The 18,628-nt window shown below is 57.7% G+C and overlaps 4 protein-coding genes across 4 annotated transcripts; 3 read left to right on the plus strand and 1 right to left on the minus strand.

Moving 5' to 3' along the window:
• Positions 1-1,189: 1,189 nt before the first annotated feature.
• Positions 1,190-1,778, plus strand: SPBR_07892 (uncharacterized protein; the record flags this gene model as incomplete). The annotated part of the gene is made up of 2 exons (XM_040766146.1): positions 1,190-1,234; positions 1,314-1,778. 2 exons carry the CDS (start codon positions 1,190-1,192, stop codon positions 1,776-1,778), a joined length of 510 nt encoding a protein of 169 aa, XP_040617536.1.
• A 2,876-nt stretch (positions 1,779-4,654) lies between these two features.
• On the plus strand, positions 4,655-5,860 carry SPBR_07403 (uncharacterized protein; the record flags this gene model as incomplete). Its single annotated transcript, XM_040765657.1, has 2 exons — positions 4,655-5,577; positions 5,701-5,860. The coding sequence occupies 2 exons, from the start codon at positions 4,655-4,657 to the stop codon at positions 5,858-5,860; spliced, it is 1,083 nt and encodes a 360-aa protein (XP_040617537.1).
• Positions 5,861-6,530: 670 nt separating this feature from the next.
• Positions 6,531-7,651, plus strand: SPBR_07480 (uncharacterized protein; the record flags this gene model as incomplete). The annotated part of the gene is made up of 2 exons (XM_040765734.1): positions 6,531-7,368; positions 7,461-7,651. 2 exons carry the CDS (start codon positions 6,531-6,533, stop codon positions 7,649-7,651), a joined length of 1,029 nt encoding a protein of 342 aa, XP_040617538.1.
• A 707-nt stretch (positions 7,652-8,358) lies between these two features.
• SPBR_06325 (uncharacterized protein) lies at positions 8,359-13,929 on the minus strand (the record flags this gene model as incomplete). The annotated part of the gene is made up of 2 exons (XM_040764582.1): positions 8,359-13,797; positions 13,903-13,929. The coding sequence occupies 2 exons, from the start codon at positions 13,927-13,929 to the stop codon at positions 8,359-8,361; spliced, it is 5,466 nt and encodes a 1,821-aa protein (XP_040617539.1).
• Positions 13,930-18,628: the final 4,699 nt, after the last annotated feature.

An 18,628-nucleotide genomic window follows, 5' to 3' on the forward strand; every position in this document is an offset into this window, starting at 1 on the left:
CCGGGATCGAGAAAGTCGAGGAGAGAGACATCACAACTGTGTCAAGGCGCACTTAAGGCCGAAGACGCATCTTGGTAGCAGCCATCGTGCGAGCACGGTGCCGATACGATGCCAACGAGGCTTGCCAGAAGGACTGTGGATTTCCAAATCATCGTGCACGCGAGAGGCAAGTACTGTGCTGCTTGTCAAAAAGTCAAGAGATTTTGGAGGCAGTGTCAAGATGTCGAGGCGACGAGCTCGTCAGTCTTGGCTTCACTCGTATCCTGATGTAACGGAAATAAACACATTATGCACTTTTTCGTCTCGGCGGCCGGGATGCCAACAACAACTGGACCTATATACGACGACACCCAGACGGACAGCAAACTAACACACCGACTCCTGGTCGTCACTCGGGCTCGGGGCTGTCTCAAATTATGCTTCTTCCTCGTACTCTGCCAGCATTGGCCGTTAGTACTCGACGGGCTGGCGGAACGGCGCGCACTCCTTCTCCACCGTCCAAACTAAAATCAAACGGCGCATCCACGTCGTAATGTCTTACAAAAGTCTACTCACAGTCGCAATCTTCGGCTTGACGATTCACTGCAAAATATACGACCTACGTTGCAGAATTCAGCCTCTTCTGGCAGTGGTCCCGGGGGCCAACCTCGCGCATTCCTTATTGGCACAGGGTGACATCGTTGGTGTCACGAAAACAGTGGTGACGTCATTTGTGCTTCTCTGGAGCATAAGGAGCAAACTGCAGGCGAGAAACATGCCCTCAGGATAACAAAACAAGACAACAAAACGTGAATCATGTGAGCCAGCGTCGAACGGACGTCAGGCGGCACAAAATCCTGCTTTTTTTCTGTCGACCCGAGACGTCGCCATGTTACCATTGGTGACTCCTCACGATTGGCAAACGGTCGTTTCCTTGAATTTGTACATTGTTTTCCTATGACGCTTATCTTCGGCGCACACAATGACGCGATCACGACGTGCAACCAGCTTGTGCCATTCGGAGGAAATATAAGTACATATTCTCATCCACGTTCTCATCGTCGAGCCTGCCGACTGTCTTTTCCCTTCACTTCATGACCACAAGAAAATAACCTGCAGCCGTCTGCACCGCTAGTCGCAACATCCTCGCAACATCCTCGCATCAAACCTTGCGTTTCCCTTTAGAAAACGTTCGCAACAATAAGCCACAATGTTGCTTGTTGACCTCTTTAGCATGATTCTGCGCCTCGCAGAGGTACGTCACTGGCATTCGAGACGGCATGCAAGAACACGAGATAATCCAGCTGGACATACGTACTAACATGGCTACCCAGCTTGCTTTCGCCGCCATCGTCGCCGGCCTCACGGGCGTCTATCTTCACGCCGTCCGCGGCTCGTCGACGTGGGACCAGTCCCGGTTTATCTACACAGAGGTCGTGGCCGGCCTCGCGATCCTGCTGGCCATCGTCTGGCTGTTCCCCTTCTCCGGCAGCTTCATCCACTGGCCGACGGACCTGCTCATTTCGATTCTCTGGTTTGTCGCCTTCGGCCTGCTTGTGAACTGGCTGCACGGCTCGTGCGGCAACGTCTTCAACTCGACCGGCATCACCATCAACTCGGGCAACTCGTGCCCCGAGTGGAAGGCAAACGTTGCCTTTAGCTTCTTGTCGGCCATCTGCTGGCTCGTCTCGGCGCTGCTGGGCATTTACTGGGTGCACCATCATCGCACCGTGCCCGCAACGGCGGCACCGCCGGCGACAGGGTACCGTCGTCGCCGCTGGTACCGGTCGCGGGTTTAAAGATGCGCGGCTCAGAGGAGGAGGGTGTGGAGGGTGCTGGGTAGAGGGACAATGTAAAGTATTCGCCCTCTTCTCACAGCGCTCTGATTTGCATGTCCTGGTTCTCTTGTTTTGTCCATTTCGGCTTTTCCCATTTCTGCCTGGTTCTTCCTTTGTTCAGCGTCTTAACGAACCATTATGAGAATGAATAATATGCACGCCTTATACTCTATTTTCGTTTTCCACCGTCCTGCTGTGTCTCTCCCACACTGCAGACTTTGTTATCCGCTCTGCTTATAAGTACCTCATAGCCTCTCGACTATACTCTTACATCGTCGCCGCTACTACGATTCCCACATCCGACCGCGCACCTGACTTGGTCCTTGGCAAGGGGAGGTCCTCAGCTTCTGCTTTGTATGTTGTACGATGCAGTCGTTAACTAGGTTCAGTCACGTGTTCTCTAGGAGCTGTGTAATATACAAGTTCATCTGTCATCCTGTATTGTAATGTTCATGTGCGTCTTCCTCTTGACTACTCGACAAGAAAAGATATCGTTTTGTTGCATACACTAAAAATACAGCGGAGTGAGTTTCGGCTTAGTAAGGTGGGACTGCCTGGACAAAACGCGACTTGCACTGTAATACGACTTACCTTCAGCCCTAACATGGAACAACATGCCGCTAAAACAGGCCAGGCACCCCCTAGAGCCGACAACAGAGTGACACAGTCAGGACAGGGACAGCGGTGTTATGTTGCGTATAGACACAACTAACATCTCAACACAACCATATGGCTACGTTTCGTTCATTACGAGCCACTTTATGGCTTTGATTTGTACAGTAGTGTCAAGAAGCGTGTGGGGGCGGCCCTTTCTGATTTTCATTCTTTTGTCTGCTGTTAAGGACGTTTCTGTTTATGGCAGCGCCATTGTATGGGTTTAGTTTAATATGGACGGCGCGTCAAGTCTGCGTTTTATACTATCGCTTCCCTGGGAAGCGATAGTATAAAACGCAAACACAGTAACTGGTCTCTTTGTCTCGTGGACGGACTTCCAGGTCTATGGGCCCAGCCACAAGCCATCATCTAGGACTGTTGCTCTCCGGAGGGTCGAGATGGTCGAGAAAGTAACACAACGTCACAAATCGTATTCTTGTCGAGCTCGAACAAACGTACATTACGGCATCCAAGCGATCGACGACATGTCCATCGCATCGATGATTGGCGCGATTTCGTGCTTTGCCTTTGATGCACGTCTCCACATGACATCATCGATCGATTGTTCCGCGATTGTTCTGCGATGGTTTGCGCTGGTCTGCCACGGCCTGGGGCGCTCACTGTGCGACAGACAGGGATGCATGTTGGCGGCGCCTGCTCGCTCGACTCTATGAAACTCATTGACGAGCTGACGAGCTTCGAGAGTGACAACTACAGGTACAGAACGATGTGCCAAGGTCCGCTTGCACGTGAAGTTGCGTATTTTGCCACTTGTCTCCGTTTCTTCAGTTGATGGCTTTGGTCGACAGCTTCGGCCGACAGCTAGCTTGGCTGTAAGTTACAAAATGGATCCATTGGCCCCCGTCAACATCGAGAACCAAGCGAGCAAGCTCAGCGGAGGGAATGCTGCGGGTTGCCTCAGAAGCTGACATCATTTGGTGTGCGTCTAGCAACAGTCGATTCAAAAGCTCCACAAGTTGGCATGCGGATGACGTGCATGCTTGCAGCTCGAAGCTTGAGCTCCGAGCTTCAGAGGGAAGCACAGCGCGTGGGTTATGGCACCCCGGAAAGAAGAGGAGGATAGAGAACTAGAAATTCAATATGCCCAGTACGACAGCAAGCCAGGAGTACGTCACTAAGAGAGCGTAATAGCGAAGAGACATCTCGACATGTACAATCACCCGTACTCCTGGCTTGTCGTCTTTCCGTCTCGGTCTTGTCATCTGTGTAATTTGATTCGCCCACGACGCTCTTGCAAAGCAGAACATTGTCACCACTTCGTACAGCTACAAGCCCATATGTCCTGGGTATCCCTGTCGCGGTCGTGCTTCTCCGTCCTCTCCATTCTCGCCTTCTGCCCAGCCGAGCCAGCTTACCTGCCGAGCTGCCTACTTTTATTTCTTTTTGCATTCCTCCACCCCACTTTTCCCTCCCAATGTATCTCACTAAAAATAGAGAAACAATCTACCGGCCTCGTCGGTTCGACCTGTTTTCCAACGGAGTCGAGGGCGTACTTCTTCTGTCTTCTGTCTCAGGCTTGTTTGGGTTGGGCTCTGGGGATCAAAAAGAGGGGGGGGTGGAGGTGGCGCTTATTGCATCCCAGCTCTCACCAGAGGGGCAACAGAGCTTGTTCTGTCCCCGATCGATGACGACGGATGAGATCAAGAACGCGTCGCTAAGGATACTAACGAATGCTCGCCAATCAAGAGGTTGGATGGCGCCATGTCCATGTCCTTGTCCTTTGACGTCCATCGACATCCATTGACATCCACTGCCATCCACTGCCATCCGTTGACCTTCACAGGCGGCGTCCCTTTGTCGCTCTTTGTCACCCCGGGGCGTGTGCAACCGGCATCGCTCCGGTGGCCATCGAGCCATCGAACGAGCCAGGCAGCTTCCAACAGTCAGAGCTAGGATGGCGTGTGCGCAAGAAAACAATGTGCCATCGATCTGCATTTTCCGCATGACATGACGACATGCGAGCAGCTGCCTCCCCCCCGCCATGTCTCTTGTTCGTGTCGTTCTTGTCTCTTGTCATTCTTGTCATCCCTTGTCGTCCATAAATATAGGACGACGTTCCCGCATTGTTTGAAGTGATTCTTTCCGTCTTCTTTTATCTTCACATCATACAGCACAAAACACACACACATTTCATACACATTTTATACACATCACAATCCACCATGTCTTCCATCGTCAACAAGATCAAGGACGCTGTCCAGGACAAGACCCACAGCGGCAGCAGCAACGAGACCGGCAGCGGCAACAGCTACGGCGGCAACAACACTGCCGACAACACCTACGACTCCTCCAACCCGCGCTCCCAGCAGGCTGGTACCGGCCGCACGACCCGCAGCTCCGGTGCTGCCGGCGGCTACGGCGATGATGCGTACGGCGCCGGTGCCGGTGCCGCTGGTGCCGGTGCTGGCGCTGCTGGTGTGGGCGCCGGCGCCGTCGGCGGCCGCACTGCAGGCGGTTCCGGAGTTGGCGGCAACGACCTGAGCAGCTCTGGCGTCGGCGGCAGCGACCCCACCTACGGCTCTACTGGCGCTGGCGGCGCTGGCCGCACTGCCGGCGGCGTCTCTGGCAGCGACCCTACCTACGGCTCTACTGGTGGCGGCGCTGGCCGCACGGCCGGCGGCGTCTCTGGCAGCGACCCTACCTACGGCTCTACTGGTGGCGGCGCTGGCCGCACGGCCGGCGGCGTCTCCGGCGGTGATCCCACCTACGGCTCGTCTGGCACGGGCGGCCGCACTGGCGGCAGCTCCGGCCTCCAGGACCCGACGCTCCAAGACCCGTCTGTCAGCCGCAGTGGCGGTGCGGGCGCGCGTGCCGGCGGTGATGAGTTCGGCACCATTGGCGGTCAGGGCGGCGGCGCTGCGGGCGCCACCCGCAACCTCGAGGGCACCGGCCGCGGCGGCTACACCGGCGGCGACACCGGCCTCTATGAGGGCGGCAACACGAGCGGCCTCGGCAGCGGTGCGGGCCAGAACCTGCGGCAGCAGGGCGGCGCCGCCGCCCAGAACCTGCAGGGCACCGGCCGTGGCGGCTACACCGGCGGCGATACCGGCCTCTACAACCAGGGCAACTCCGGCGGCAACTTCTCGTAAGTGTGGTGAGTTTCTTTTCTTCCCTTGGCCAAGAGCCATCGTGTGCTGTTTTCGTTTTACAAAAACAATGAGATACAATCAATTATATTATTACCTTACCTCCCACTAACCCATTGCAGTGCGGGTGCAACACGCGACCCTACAGATGCAGCCCAAGTGCCGCCATCTGTGCTCGCCAAGCACCTCGGCGACCCGGTCGCGCACCACGGTGACGAGGGCCACGACCGCGTGCGCCGAAACAGCGCGGCAACGCACCAGGAGTCGTTCCGGGGAATTTAAACGTCCAGGGAAGGACGTGGCGTTAATTTGATTTTTCATTTTTCACTCAGATATCACCATATCAAATGAAATAAATTCAAAGTGAAGCTCATACGACGTCGATGATGACGATGTCCAAGTATGATCATGACGCGTGAACGTGGTGCCGTTGACATCGTAACCGTCGACGTTGCCTTTGATTATGACGTCATCTTCAATTGACGGAGATGATGTCATAGGCCACAATGTGCCTCACGTGATATAACATGTCAGAAGATGACTAATACTTCGAAAAAAGTGAGTCACGTGAGTCAACCAATGTCGACAATCCTTATCTTATCAGCCCCGCGGGCCGCCAAATGCACCTGCCTACTTCACAGGCAGCATGGCACCAGTAAGGTGCATCCATTGAACGATTCACGAGAATTTACGACCGAACACTCATCGACCGGGGCCTCGACCGTGTTGCCATCATGTTTTCTGTCGCCCGTGGCGCTGCACACACCTGAGCCCACGACAACGAAACAGTACGAGCCATCCATCGACAGCGATGCGACCATTGATCTAGAGCAGAGCAAACCGGAGCACCAAAACCTCGAGGACAACGTGAGACGGGGGACAGGGAGGCAGCCCTAAGACAGAAGGGAAAGGGGACAAGGGGACGGCATCGCACAATTGCAAAGGGATATATATGGCTGCGCAGTCCATACGCGGGCTGGGGCGCAGCGGCTCATCGGCCACGCGCCCCACGGACTCGTCGGCAGCGCCGTCGACGCTGCTCGCCCGTGCTCTGTGGCAGCGGCGGGTGCCATTGATCATCACCCACGCTGCGTTGGGCAGCCCTGACGATGACGGGGCGGCCGCAGCGGCAGGCGTGCTTGGCGGCGACGGTGGCGGCGGTGGCGCTCAGAAGCTGCCACCGTTCTATGCCACGTCCGTGCCACGGTTCGGATACCTGGCCCAGCTGCTGCCGCGACTGTCGGCCTTCTTCGGCCGGCCCTGTTCAAGCTTCCACTACGAGGACGTGCCGCTGCGCAACCTGCCCGTCGGCCTGCTGCTGGACCTGTATCGACCGGTCGCGCTGCCGCCCGGAGCCGGTGGTGGTGGTACCGGTGGTGCCGCTGCACAGGACGGGCGGCCCGACGCGGGACACATGACGCCCTGGCGCCTCGTCGTGGCCGATGGCGAGGCCTGGCACCTGGGCGACACGTTTCTGAACGGCGCCAAGGAGGCCGACTACGTGCGCTACGGCAGCGCGAAGCAGATCATGAGCCTGTCCAAGGCCAACACCGAAGCCCTGTGGCACGCCGTGCAGGACAACGACTATGCCGCCTTTGCCCGCGTCAACAACCTGCTGCTCAACGCACCGACGCCGCTGCGCCACATCCCGCTGCGCCTCTACATCCCGACCACGGCACCGCCCGCCCAGACGACCGACAATGCCGCCGCCGCCACCTCGGCCTCGCCAGCCACCACCCCGGGCACGTACAAAGTCATGCAGGCGCTCGTGCAGCCACGGACCAGCCATCGTGAGTTTGTTTCCACCACCACCACACACCCAAGCTCTGCTGCATAAACAGCATCGGCCACGCCCGTCTCTAACCTGTCCGCACACACCTAGGTCAGCAACAGACTCTCGGTCCGGCGCTGCGCAGTCTTCTGCCGCTGCTGTTTCCGAGCAGCCGCGATCCCGTGCTGGCCAACGTTATTCTGCACGGCGCCCCGGTGCCATTCCACGCGCCACTGGAGGACCTCATGCGTGAGGCCGCATACCCAGATGGATGGCTGTGCCTTATTGTTGTCCTTTTGTAGCTGGACTCTCCGTCCTCGAGCCTTCTCATTGAGCTTTCATACCCTAATTCACAGCGTTTCCGTTTTGGTTATTTGTAGTCCAGAGCACGTCGTTTAATGCAAAGAGGGATCAAAAGTGCAGCAGACGTGGTAAGTAATGCTTTGAAGGGAGCGAGGCCGCTGTGCCTCGCTGATGTTATGAAATTTGGACTAAGAACTTAACTAAGCCATTTCCATTCAACTGTGGTATTTCTTCCGTGAGGTGTACAAAACATGTGATGTAACGGGGAGTATAAAACGAGACAGACAAATGCAGCCAAAAGACAAGTTAAAGGCAATCGACTAGAAATATTGGAAATGACCCAACAGATGCAGAGGCAGAAAAAAAAGAAGCGGTCCACGCTCGCTCAGTCCGCCGAGGAAAAGTTTTGTTGTGCTGCTTGTTAAATGCAAATGGTACTTGGCACGGCTGTTCAGGCCGGCGGAGAATCAATAAAACCAAATAAACCAAATAAACCAAAAAAAACCCAAAAAAATATTAAAGTAAACCAAAAAGAAGATGATGATGATACTGAAACAGAAAAAGTCATAGACAAGTGAAATCCAAGCAAGAATGATAGAGTCAAAAATGACGAGGTAGGAAGAAAATAGAACAACAGAAACGACACAAATTACTCCCCACAAAACCATTAACACAAATACACAGACATCGGATCGTCCTTTTGCTCTCACTCATACGGACGTCGCTCGTACGGCGGCAGGTGATGCGGGAAGCCCGGTTCGTTTGGCGTTGTCGGCGTCTTGACGGCCGGCGGTGGGCCAAATTGCATTCCGGGCAGGCGAGCCTGCGTGGGACTGGGTATGCTGCTGCTGCTGGCACCACCACCGCTGAAACCATCAGCCAAGGCTGCGGCCGGCGGCGACACGTAGGCCTGCGTGTGCCGCTGGAGCGACCCTGGCGGCGACGTATACTGCGCGAGCGACCCGCCCATGGGGGATATCTGCATAGGCGAGCCGTCGGGGTACTTGCTGGGGTACTGCGGCGCACTCGACGTCGGTGCAGCCGCTGCTGCTGCAGCCGCTGCCGTTGGTGCGGATGTGGTAGCAGCGGCTGGATTCGGCGGGGGCGGCGGGCCTAGCGGCGACACGCGGGGCGGCGGATAGGTCGACGAGGGTTGGGGTGCCAATGTCGTCATCGTTGTCTCTGTCGCCACAGGGGGGTCCTCTGCAACATATGGGTAGAGCTCCTGCATCTGGTTCATGTTGTCGCCGAGCATCATCAAATGCGGATCGCTGGACGTGTACATCTTGGCGTCTTGCACGGGCAGGCCCGGGGCCACAGGCAGGCTCTGGGCCTGCTCAATGTAGACGGGGTTGGCCATGCGCATGGCGTACAGGCCCTTGAGGATGCGCAGGTCGTAGCCCAGCGAGCTCGACGGCTGTGCGACGACCTCGAAGAAGGCAATCGTCTTGCGGAACAGGTCGTTGACGAGGTCTTCCGTGATGTACTGGCCGAGCACGGGGTCGCGCTGGATCGAGTCGAGGATGAGCAGGTTGCCCCACTGCGCGTGTGCCGTGCCAAACACATTCGTAATAATAAAGCGACGGTCCGGCAGGCCGTGGAACGCCCGCGTGCTCTCGACAAGCGCCTGGATGCCGCGCAACGCCAGCGCCATGCTCTTGGGCGAGAAGGGGCTGTCGACGCCCCCGAGGTGGGTCGACGGCTGCGCGGGCGTGTCGCCCCCAGGCATCGCCTCGTTCGCGTCCCGATGAGCCGATGGCGATGTCTCGTCGGCCGCATACGACGCAGGCCCGGCGGCCGTCTTCGTGTCATTGTCTTCGTCATCACCAAGCTCGTCCCTCTCGACGTCGCCGTTCACGTTCAAGCGCCGGTGCTTGCTCGCCCTCGCCTCGCGCTTGATCCGCTTCGCGTAGTTGATCTCGAGGATGCGGCGTACGTAGAACCGGTGCACAATCACCTGCGCGCCCCAGTACTTGGCCCGCAGGCGCGCGTGCAGAATCTCATTCGGCGGCGGGTCGGTGTCGTCGAACGCGTAGCACTTGGGCACCCACGTGTGCGTCGCCAGCAGGCCCGAGTACATCTCGATGGACTTGAAGTTGGGCTCGCCGTTGAAGTCGCCGTGGTACAGAGTCTTGTGGATGTCATTGAGCTGGTTGCGTAGGTAGAGCTGGGCGGTGTAGCTTTCCAAGACGTGCTGCTCGACGCCGTGCTTGGCGAGGAAGGAGATGCGCGGATAGGGGAAGTGCTTCTCGTACTGGAGAATACCTGACGGCGGCAGGTGCAGCTCGGCCAGAATATCGCTCTCCAGCTGTAGACACGACCAGAACGCGAGGAGAAACGGATTGTCGCGGTGCTGCACGTTCTTCTCGTCAGGGGGCTGGAGGGGCTTGCCAAACTCGTCCATCTTGCCGGCGTATTCCTCGAGTTTTGTGAGAATCGACTTGAAGCGATGCATGCTCGGCCGCACAATGCCCAGCAAAAGGCGACCGGCCATGGCCACCGCCTCGAGGCTCTCAATGGGCCGGCCCAGCTGGCCATAGTACAAGCAGGCCACAATGTACACCCATACGTGCTTGAGCTCGCGACCGGCGCCATGGCAGCCGATGATTTCCATGGCCGCCGCGAAGTAGTCCAACCCGGGGATTTCGTCCACGTTGCGCCGCATCGACGCGGCGCTCGGCATGCCGCCGCTGTTGCCGCTGTTGCCGCTGTTGCCGCCCTTGGCCGATCCGGTGCCGCTCGAGCTGGGGGGCAAGAAGTTGCCGCTCCCTGCTGACGCACCGCCGCCAGAGACGGGGGCCCACGGCACCGTCCCACTGCTGCCAAACGACTGACTGCCGCCACCACCCTGCACGGACGTGCGACGGCTAGGCGTGTGACCCGGGCCCACGGCAGGCGACGCGGACGGCGAGTCATGTACAGACGGCGCGGGTGAGTAGCCGTTGTTGGGTTGGGCATTGTACGTGTGGATATGCGCTTCGGCAAACACAGGCGACGCCTGCGACGACTGCGCGCCGGTAGGCAGCGGCGACTCGGGATCAAGGTTCTCTGGCACGACATCGGGAAGATGCCCCTGTTTGTGCAGGCAGATCTTGCCGAGGGCCAAAATGGCAAGCACCAGGGCGCTTTCCGCGTTGCGGAACGGCACACCCGGACGCAGCGGCATTGTGGGCGCGACGGGGGCGCTGCCGGTGCCGGTGCCGGTGCCGCTACCACTCGGTCCAGAGTAGCCCTCGGGGAACGGCGACCGCTTCCGTTTGAGACTGCCCTCGGCGGTGGGCGATTGTGCCTGGGGCGCGTCGGGCGTGCCTGCAAACGCGGCGACGGGGGCGCGCGGCACGGCGCCCCACGCGAACCTGCCTGCCTGGGACGACGAGGGCGATGACCGGGGAAGGGTTTCGAGGAAGAGAGTAACCATGGCATACAGCGGCCTGGGGTTGATGATGGGGTGCATGTTCTGTATGTTCGCCTCGTAGCTCTTGACGTATGTCCACACCGTCTTGGGGTCGAGGTCGAGCTCAATGTTGCTGGATGCGCCATACGGCCCGACCTGGCCCCAGCCGCCGAGCTGGCCCCAAATCTCGCCGGGGAAGCGCACGGATTCCTTGCCGTCCTCGTAACTGCCGCCGCTGCTGTTGTTGCTGACGTTGCTGGGGCCGCGTTCCATCGCAACGCTCGTCTCTGGTAGGGAGCTGCCGGCTTCGTTCTCGCTGACACGGATGGTCATCTTCTGGTCAAACCCTTCGCCGCGGCCCATGAAGCGGATGGTGCCGCGCTGCTCTTCTTGGCGGATGGGGTATTCTGGCAAGTGTTGGATGCCCTGCTCGACCAGGAGGTGGTGGACGCGCTCGCGAATGGTGGGCCACGTGAGCAGCAAGCCAGCGAGCGTGGTGTGGTTGGAGGGGATGGCCGACTCGTTTGGTTTGACGACGGGACCCGTGAAATCGCTCACGGCGTTCAGCTCGCCTTGTGCCTCGCGCGTGATGCGCTCGGCCTCGTTGGATGACAGGGGCGCCGGCTCCGCCGCCGCGGCGGCCGTGGCATTGGCCGGGTCAATGGGCAGGATGCTGGCGCCAGCAGCAGCGGCCTGCATGGCATCAGCCGAGGAAGCAATGCCTGCACCGCGCAGGTTGACCCCGACACCGGCCGCTTCCAGGGCAGACGCGGTAGCAGCCGCTGCAGCAGCCGCCGCCGCGGTTGCTTGGGCATTGTCAGCAGCTGACTTGGCCAACTGCTGGACAGCGGCCATGATGTCTTGGATGTCATTGCGCATGACGCCGATGCTGTCGATGAGGTCCGCCGTGGCCTTGTCCTGCTGTTTGGGGATGGGATCGCGGTACTTGCACTCGATGTTTTTCTCACGGCAATTCTTGCAGGGCTTGGTCTCGTCACACTTGGCTTTGAGCGAGCGGCAACTGTCACACGCCTGCGATGCGCGCTGGGCCTTCTTTTTGCCGGCGGCAGCATAGGCCAGCGGGTATAGGATGTCGGCGGAAGGCGGAGGGCCGGACGCATGGTTAAACATGGGGGTCTGTTGCTGTGCTGGTGGCGGTGGCTGTTGCTCATAATGCGGCTGCAGTTGGGGCGGCTGCTGCTGCTGTGCTGGTGGTGGTGGTGGTGGTGGTGGTGCTGGCTGGGACATTTGCTGTTGCTGTTGTGGTGATTGCTGGGGATGCTGTAAAGGGTGCGGTGGCGGTGGCGGCGGTTGTTGTGTCGGTGATGGTTGTTGCGGCTGTAGCGGTGGTGGGCCGTGCGGGTGGTGTTGCAACGGCATCAGCGGCTGTTGCTGTATCGGTGGAGGAGGTGGTTGCGCATGGCTCATGGATGCCGGTGTCGTCGCCGGCGGGTAGCTGGACGGTCGGTACTGAGGGCTGTGGCCTTGCTGCGAGCCCTGTGGTGGTCCAGACGGCGATTGTTGTTGTGACGACCCGGCTGTTTGCATGTGGCCAGGCGGGTGGTGAGCCGGCAGCGGAGGAGGTGCTGGTTGTTGTGAATATGACTGATAATGCGCATGCTGTGGTGGGGGGTGTTGCTGGTGCTGTGGCGGGAGGTGGTGCAACTGCGGTTGTGTTGGTGGCGGCGGTTGTTGTTGTTGCTGGGGAGGGTAGGGAGGAGGATACGACTGCGGAGGCTGCCCGGGGCCACCCATATTGGGGTGGGAGAGGTTATCGAAGCTCATTGAGCGAGCGCCGTCGTCCGACTGCCGCATGAGGGGTATTGGAGGTTGCTGTTGTTGCTGCTGCTGCTGCTGCAGTCTGCCTGTGCCGGTAGTAGACGAGGCCGAGCCGGGTCGGTTGCGAGCCGGGTCGTCGTCTACCAGCTGCGGGTGCTGCAGGTGCTGTGGCTTGTCGGCGCGGTCGTAGGACGGCGCGTTGTGCGGTGGCGGCGGTAGACCGGGAGCAGCGCTCGCGGGCGAGCGGGAAGGAAACCGATAGTCGGGCGGCTGCTGTAGGTACTGCTGCTGAGGATAAAAGTCTTGCGGGCGATGATCCTGTCCAAGCGCGTACGTGTCCTGCTCATTGTGCCGGCGGTCGTCCAGGTGGGGCGAGTAGGTGCGCGGCTGGGAGAGCGAGTGTGAATGCGACGGCTTGTGCTGCAGCAGCCGGCCGTTGGTGTTTGTGCCGTTGTGTTGGTTGTGAGGCGCCGGGAGCGGTGGCGGCAAGGTCGTCGAGTTCGTGAAGGAGTGCGCCGACACGGGTGTCACAGGTGCCGGCGACGATGCGATGGAAGGGCGCTGGTCGAGGGCAGCGGAGGCGGAGGCGGAGGCAGGAGCAGACGCAGAAGCAGAAGCAGACGCAGAGGTAGAGGCAGGGGCGACGGGTCCGTTGGTGTGAAAGGGACCAGGACCAGGACCAGGACCAGCGGGAGCGCTCGAGGCGGAGGGATGGGCGGACTGATATGGGCTGGCAGAAGAGCGGACGGGATGGAGCTGCGAAGGAGGCTGTGGCGGCGGCTGCGGATGCTGCAAGGTATAGCGCGGCGAGTGGCGAGGGGAGGGCAAGCGCGGTGAGAGCGTGCGTGGCGAGGGGAGCCGCGGAGGATGTGGTTGGTGGTATGGGTGATGAGGAGGAGCAGCAGCCGCCGCGTAGGCGTTGGGATTGGAGCTGTGCGCCGCGGCGCCGGGTGGGTAGGGATGCTGGTGATGCTGGAAGAGGTGGGAAGAGGGAGAGGAGGAGGAGGGCGGAAGGGCGTTCAAGGAGGAAGGTCCGGAGGAAGAAGCCCAGGATGAGCCTGCGGTCGAGAGACGTACCTTCTTGGTCTCGGGGCCGTGGTCCATAGCTCAGATATGCAGGCCGGTGGAGGAAGAAGAGAAGAGGGAAGGGGAAGGGGACGAGGAAGAGAGAGAGGGCGAGGGAGAGCAGGGAGGCAGCGGCCGAGGAGGACGGGGCAGGCGGGCAAGGGGAGGAGGACACGGCTGCGACGGCGAAGGCCGAGAAGGAGGAGCGCAACACCGAGCGTGAGGCAGAGGCAGAGGCAGAGAGAGGAGCACAAGGCGACCTCCACGGCCACAAGCAGCAACAAAGGGGACAGAGACAGAACAGGCGCGCCCATTAGGCACGAGGGGGGTGGACGGACGGGGGGGAGACGGTCGACAAAGGACGGTGGCACGTTGGAGCATATGTCTCTCAGTTTAGCTTCGTTTTGGCTATTTTCTTCTTTTGTTCTGCGTCCGTTGCTTGCAGTTGCTTGCAGTTGCTTGCAGTACCGTTCCTGCTGGCGAGATCCTGGGGCGGCCAGAGACAGGAACAACGCTCTGGGCAGGGGGGTAGAGGTGTGAGGGAAAGGGGGGTGTGGACAAGGAGAGCAGAAAAGAGCCAGGCCACGATGGGTGAGAAGAGGAGACCAGACGGCGTGCGACCGAGTTGGACGAGGAAAAGCAGACGGAGTGGTGAGAGGGTGGAATCGCAGGGCCAAAAAAAATAATAAAATAATAATAATACACAGTATATAATAAATAAAATAAGCTACTGTGTAGGAAACAAAAACCAAACGAATCGAACAGGCTCTGCTAGGGCCGGCTAGGGACAGCCGACAAGGCGTGCGTGCGAGCAGAACGTGGTAAGATTATGTAGCAGGTGCAGGACTCAGTATGGGGCGCTCTGTAGGAGCCGAGACGAAGGGCCAGACGCCAGGCCAGGGTGGTACCGGGGCGTGAGAGCGACGGCAGGGCGGTAATACAGCTCAGAAGCTCGGATGGACACAGACGACGCGGAATTGGACGAGCAAAAGTCGTGGGAAACTGAGGAAAGAAAATCGACGAGGAAGAGAGACGGAGGTGGGGGGGGGGGGGGGGACGAGGCGAGCGACCGGCGGAGATGAGAGGGAGGTGGACTGGGGCGGCGAGCCAGGCACAGAAAACGGAAGAGATGCGACAGTCGGTGCGCGCGGTCGAGAGAAGTGCGCGCGAGTGCGAGAGTGCGAAACTGAGGCTCGGCGAAAGGAGAGAGAGAACGGGGAGGCAAGGAAAAGGTTGGACGTGGATAACGGTGCACAGGAATAGGGAAGCAGGGGGCAGGGGGCAGGGGGCAGGGGTGGAGAAGAGAGAAGGTGCGGAGCAAGGTGGGCGCTGGTGCCCAAGTGCAAGGAAGGAGCAAAAGGCGACGGGAGAGGGCAAGAACGGGCGCAAACGGGCAGGCAAGAACGACGAACGGAAAAGGGAGAGTTGAGCAGGAGCGATTGGCAGACGGTCATTGGAATACGGCTGTTGGTCAGATACGAAATACTACGTCGTACTGCACCGTATCTTACCACGCCATCCGATTCATAGAGATCGGCCAGACGGAGCACGTTCGAGATACAGTAGTCACAGGTCACAGGTCACAGGTCACAGGTCACAGTGCACTTCCAACCGGCGCCGTCGTCAGGGGTTGACGGGTCGTTTTGAGCAAACGTTGCGACACCAGTCAAAAGAGCACCAAAAAAGCACCAAGGCCGGAACGGAGCGGCCAGCCTCCTGTCGCCCTTTCCCTAAAGAGAGAATTAGCGACGCGGCCAGCCACCGTCACAACGCGATGGAGGCGCTAGTCCAGTAGCTCTTTCCTGTTGCGCGCGGTGCCCGGTACTATGTTACGGGACGGAAGGTGCAAAGGTGCACCAGCGCGCAGTGTGATTAGGAAACTGAGAGTGGGGCGAGCTTCAGTACCGAGCAAAGGTAAAATAAATGTACGAAGTACGGTGGACGATCTATGACGGTGCAAAGTAATACTTTGTACTCTGCAAATCGAGGGCTACAGGTCCATTGGCTCGTGAGGCTGTAGCAAGGTTGCCAGAGTTGCACTGGAGGGGACTGTTACACTTTTGGGGCTATGATTGTCGGGTTGTGGGAGGAAGAGAATAAGATTTCTCAACTTTCTTTTTTTACAACGTATTTCAGTCTGACACCGTTCTGCCTCTCTTTTTTTCATTGCTTCATAAAACAGCCCCAGACCAAGAACCGCCACAACCAGGGTTCAGGGCTGCTATGGGGTGACGGTTAGCCCAGTAATTACATTACAGACCGTCTCACAATACCTGACGTAGCGACGCCTTGGTCTGCCATCAAGACTAGAATACAAATACCAAGGCGGGACGGCCGCGTGAGACTGCAAAGAGGGCCGAAAGAGGGGAAGCTCAGGGAGCTCAACGAGCTCAAGAAGCTGTCTGGAATTGGTGTGGCGGCGGCTCCTGCAGCAATCACGCGTTCGTATCGGCAGCAAACCTTGTGTGCGAAAGCGAAACGACAGCTGGGAAGACCAGGGGAATACAAACAGACTCAATTTGGCTCCAGGCCAGCTTCTCAGGACACACATTCAGTGTACAAGGAAAGTGCCTTGCCTTTTATTGCCTCCTTGGGCCGACCGCCACGCGGACAACCATGCCCATCAAGGTAAGATAGAGCCAAGCACCCGTTATGTGCTTCCGTCGTACAGACACACAAAGGGTGACGGGGCATCTCATTGTCGTGACAAATGACATGTGCATTTGGGGGCAGGTGACACGGCAGGCGGCAGGCAGGAGGCAATAAGACACGGCCAAAGTGCGTTCCGTTGGACGAGATGACCCAAAACGTAAGCTACAAAGGGAAGATGCGAGCTGCGACAGTAATGCTGGCTTCCCGGACTCGCAAGCATGGGAGCTAGCAAGATCCGCCAGACCGCTGGAACCGACAGCGTGGGTATTTGGTGCTTGGTACGAAGTACAGAATAAAGTGTGGGTGGATTCTGCTTGTCGGCACGACGCGGCCGCGAACATACAAAGAAGTCAATATGCTCAAACGATATCCTGCCAAAGAGAAAGAAGCAGAAAGGAACAAAAAAGAAATTGAGACAGTAACAAACGAGCGGTCAAAGAACACGTCCGGGCCAAACAGTCTTGAAGACGAGGCAAACATGCAGTATCCCGACAATTTAGGGAAATACATCCGAAGAGGATGGAAGTGACAAAGGTCTAGATGTGCAAATGGAGACGTCGACCGTTATCCGCGGCAGTGCCGATCCGTCAATGCCAGCAATAAAAAGGAAAACGTGACGAGCGGGAAGCGAAACATGGAGAGGTTTTTCTGTCCTCTTCACAACCTACAGGTACTACGTGGTGCATCCTTGACTACATACGGAGTGCGTCAGGCCCCATCTGGCTCTGTATCGCCAAAACTCATCAGTAACAGCCCGAAGGAGAAGTGGTGATACGGCTCTTTGAAAAACGAGGTACGAATTTAAATCGTTGGGGAATTTGTCTTGGGCTTGCTTTGCTATTCCAATGGTTTAAGAAAATAAAGGGACCAGTCTACACTTCGGACCTGATTTTGGGCCAGTCTCGGACTGGCACTGTGGCCTGAAACGGTTCTGTTTACATATCCCAACGGCGTAGTGCTGGTGGACGTTCTGGGTTGGCTTTTCTTCTTTTGTCAAATAGGTCGTGCTATAATTCGTACCCTGCCCGCCTTCATTGGACAGAGTTCACCAATGCAAGACAGAGGAGAAAGACAAGACAGCGAGCAAAGGAATGTGACTGTGATCAGTGTCACCAGTCCTGAAAGATAAATGAGAAATATGAGGCAATCCTTTGCATCCTTTGGGCATCAGACGAGACCAAAAGGGTTGAGGGAAGCAATAATGTACGGTCTCGCTGAGAAGTACGGGAAGAGAGCCCACTTTCTCCGTGACACCCGAATAAAGGGCCAAAAAAGGAGAGGTGAAGAGGCAGAGCCTCACACAGCTACAAGCACATGTTGGGCGCGGGAAGCACAGCATGCAGGAGCAGATATCCCGCTGTGTAACCGTACGGTTTTCGTTTTTTTTTCTTTTTCTTTTTTTTCTTTTTCTTTTTTTTCGTTCAGTCGTTTGTCACCGGAAATGCAAGCACAATTGGCCTTCAGATGCAGGACATCCCAAGTGTCTGTGCCATGTGTAAACAAAGTGCCTGTAATCGTTTGCGAGCGACCAAGAGACAAGACTGGAAGAAACAAAAAAAGATCCTGCGGGAGACAACACCACGTACATGTATTTGCAAACAGGTCACTCTGTGAGAAATTAGCGTACCGTCACATCGCCTGTTTGCTCGGGCCCTGGTATGAAAAGAAAGGAAAAAAGAAACGGCAAAAGGGAGCGAACCAGCCGTCCGTCAATAACCCAGATCTACCGTGGATCTTTCATTTCTCCTCGGCCCAGCATGGACACGGCCAGACCAAAGTTTGGGCATCGTCCTGCTTCTGCTACCCGGTATCTTACCAATCCCTAATTCGTACAGAATACAGGGTATCCAGATATAGCACGGCTCATATGCATAGGCGGTGGTCATGTGGCGATGCCTTTGAAGATTTGTCGAGGCCTTTTCGCGACGTTTGTTTCAAAAGAAGAACCGTCACCGCCATTTTATGTGGTTGTGAAGCCGCTCTTCGCCCCATGCACGTCACAATCATAACAGGTGCATGAAGTCGCACGTTGGAGCGGCTGACAAGACACGCGGACGTGTGACGCACATTGAAAAAAACACCCGTT

Source organism: Sporothrix brasiliensis, assembly GCF_000820605.1.
Source record: "Sporothrix brasiliensis 5110 chromosome Unknown Cont20, whole genome shotgun sequence".
Taxonomy (NCBI): Eukaryota; Fungi; Ascomycota; class Sordariomycetes; order Ophiostomatales; family Ophiostomataceae; genus Sporothrix; species Sporothrix brasiliensis.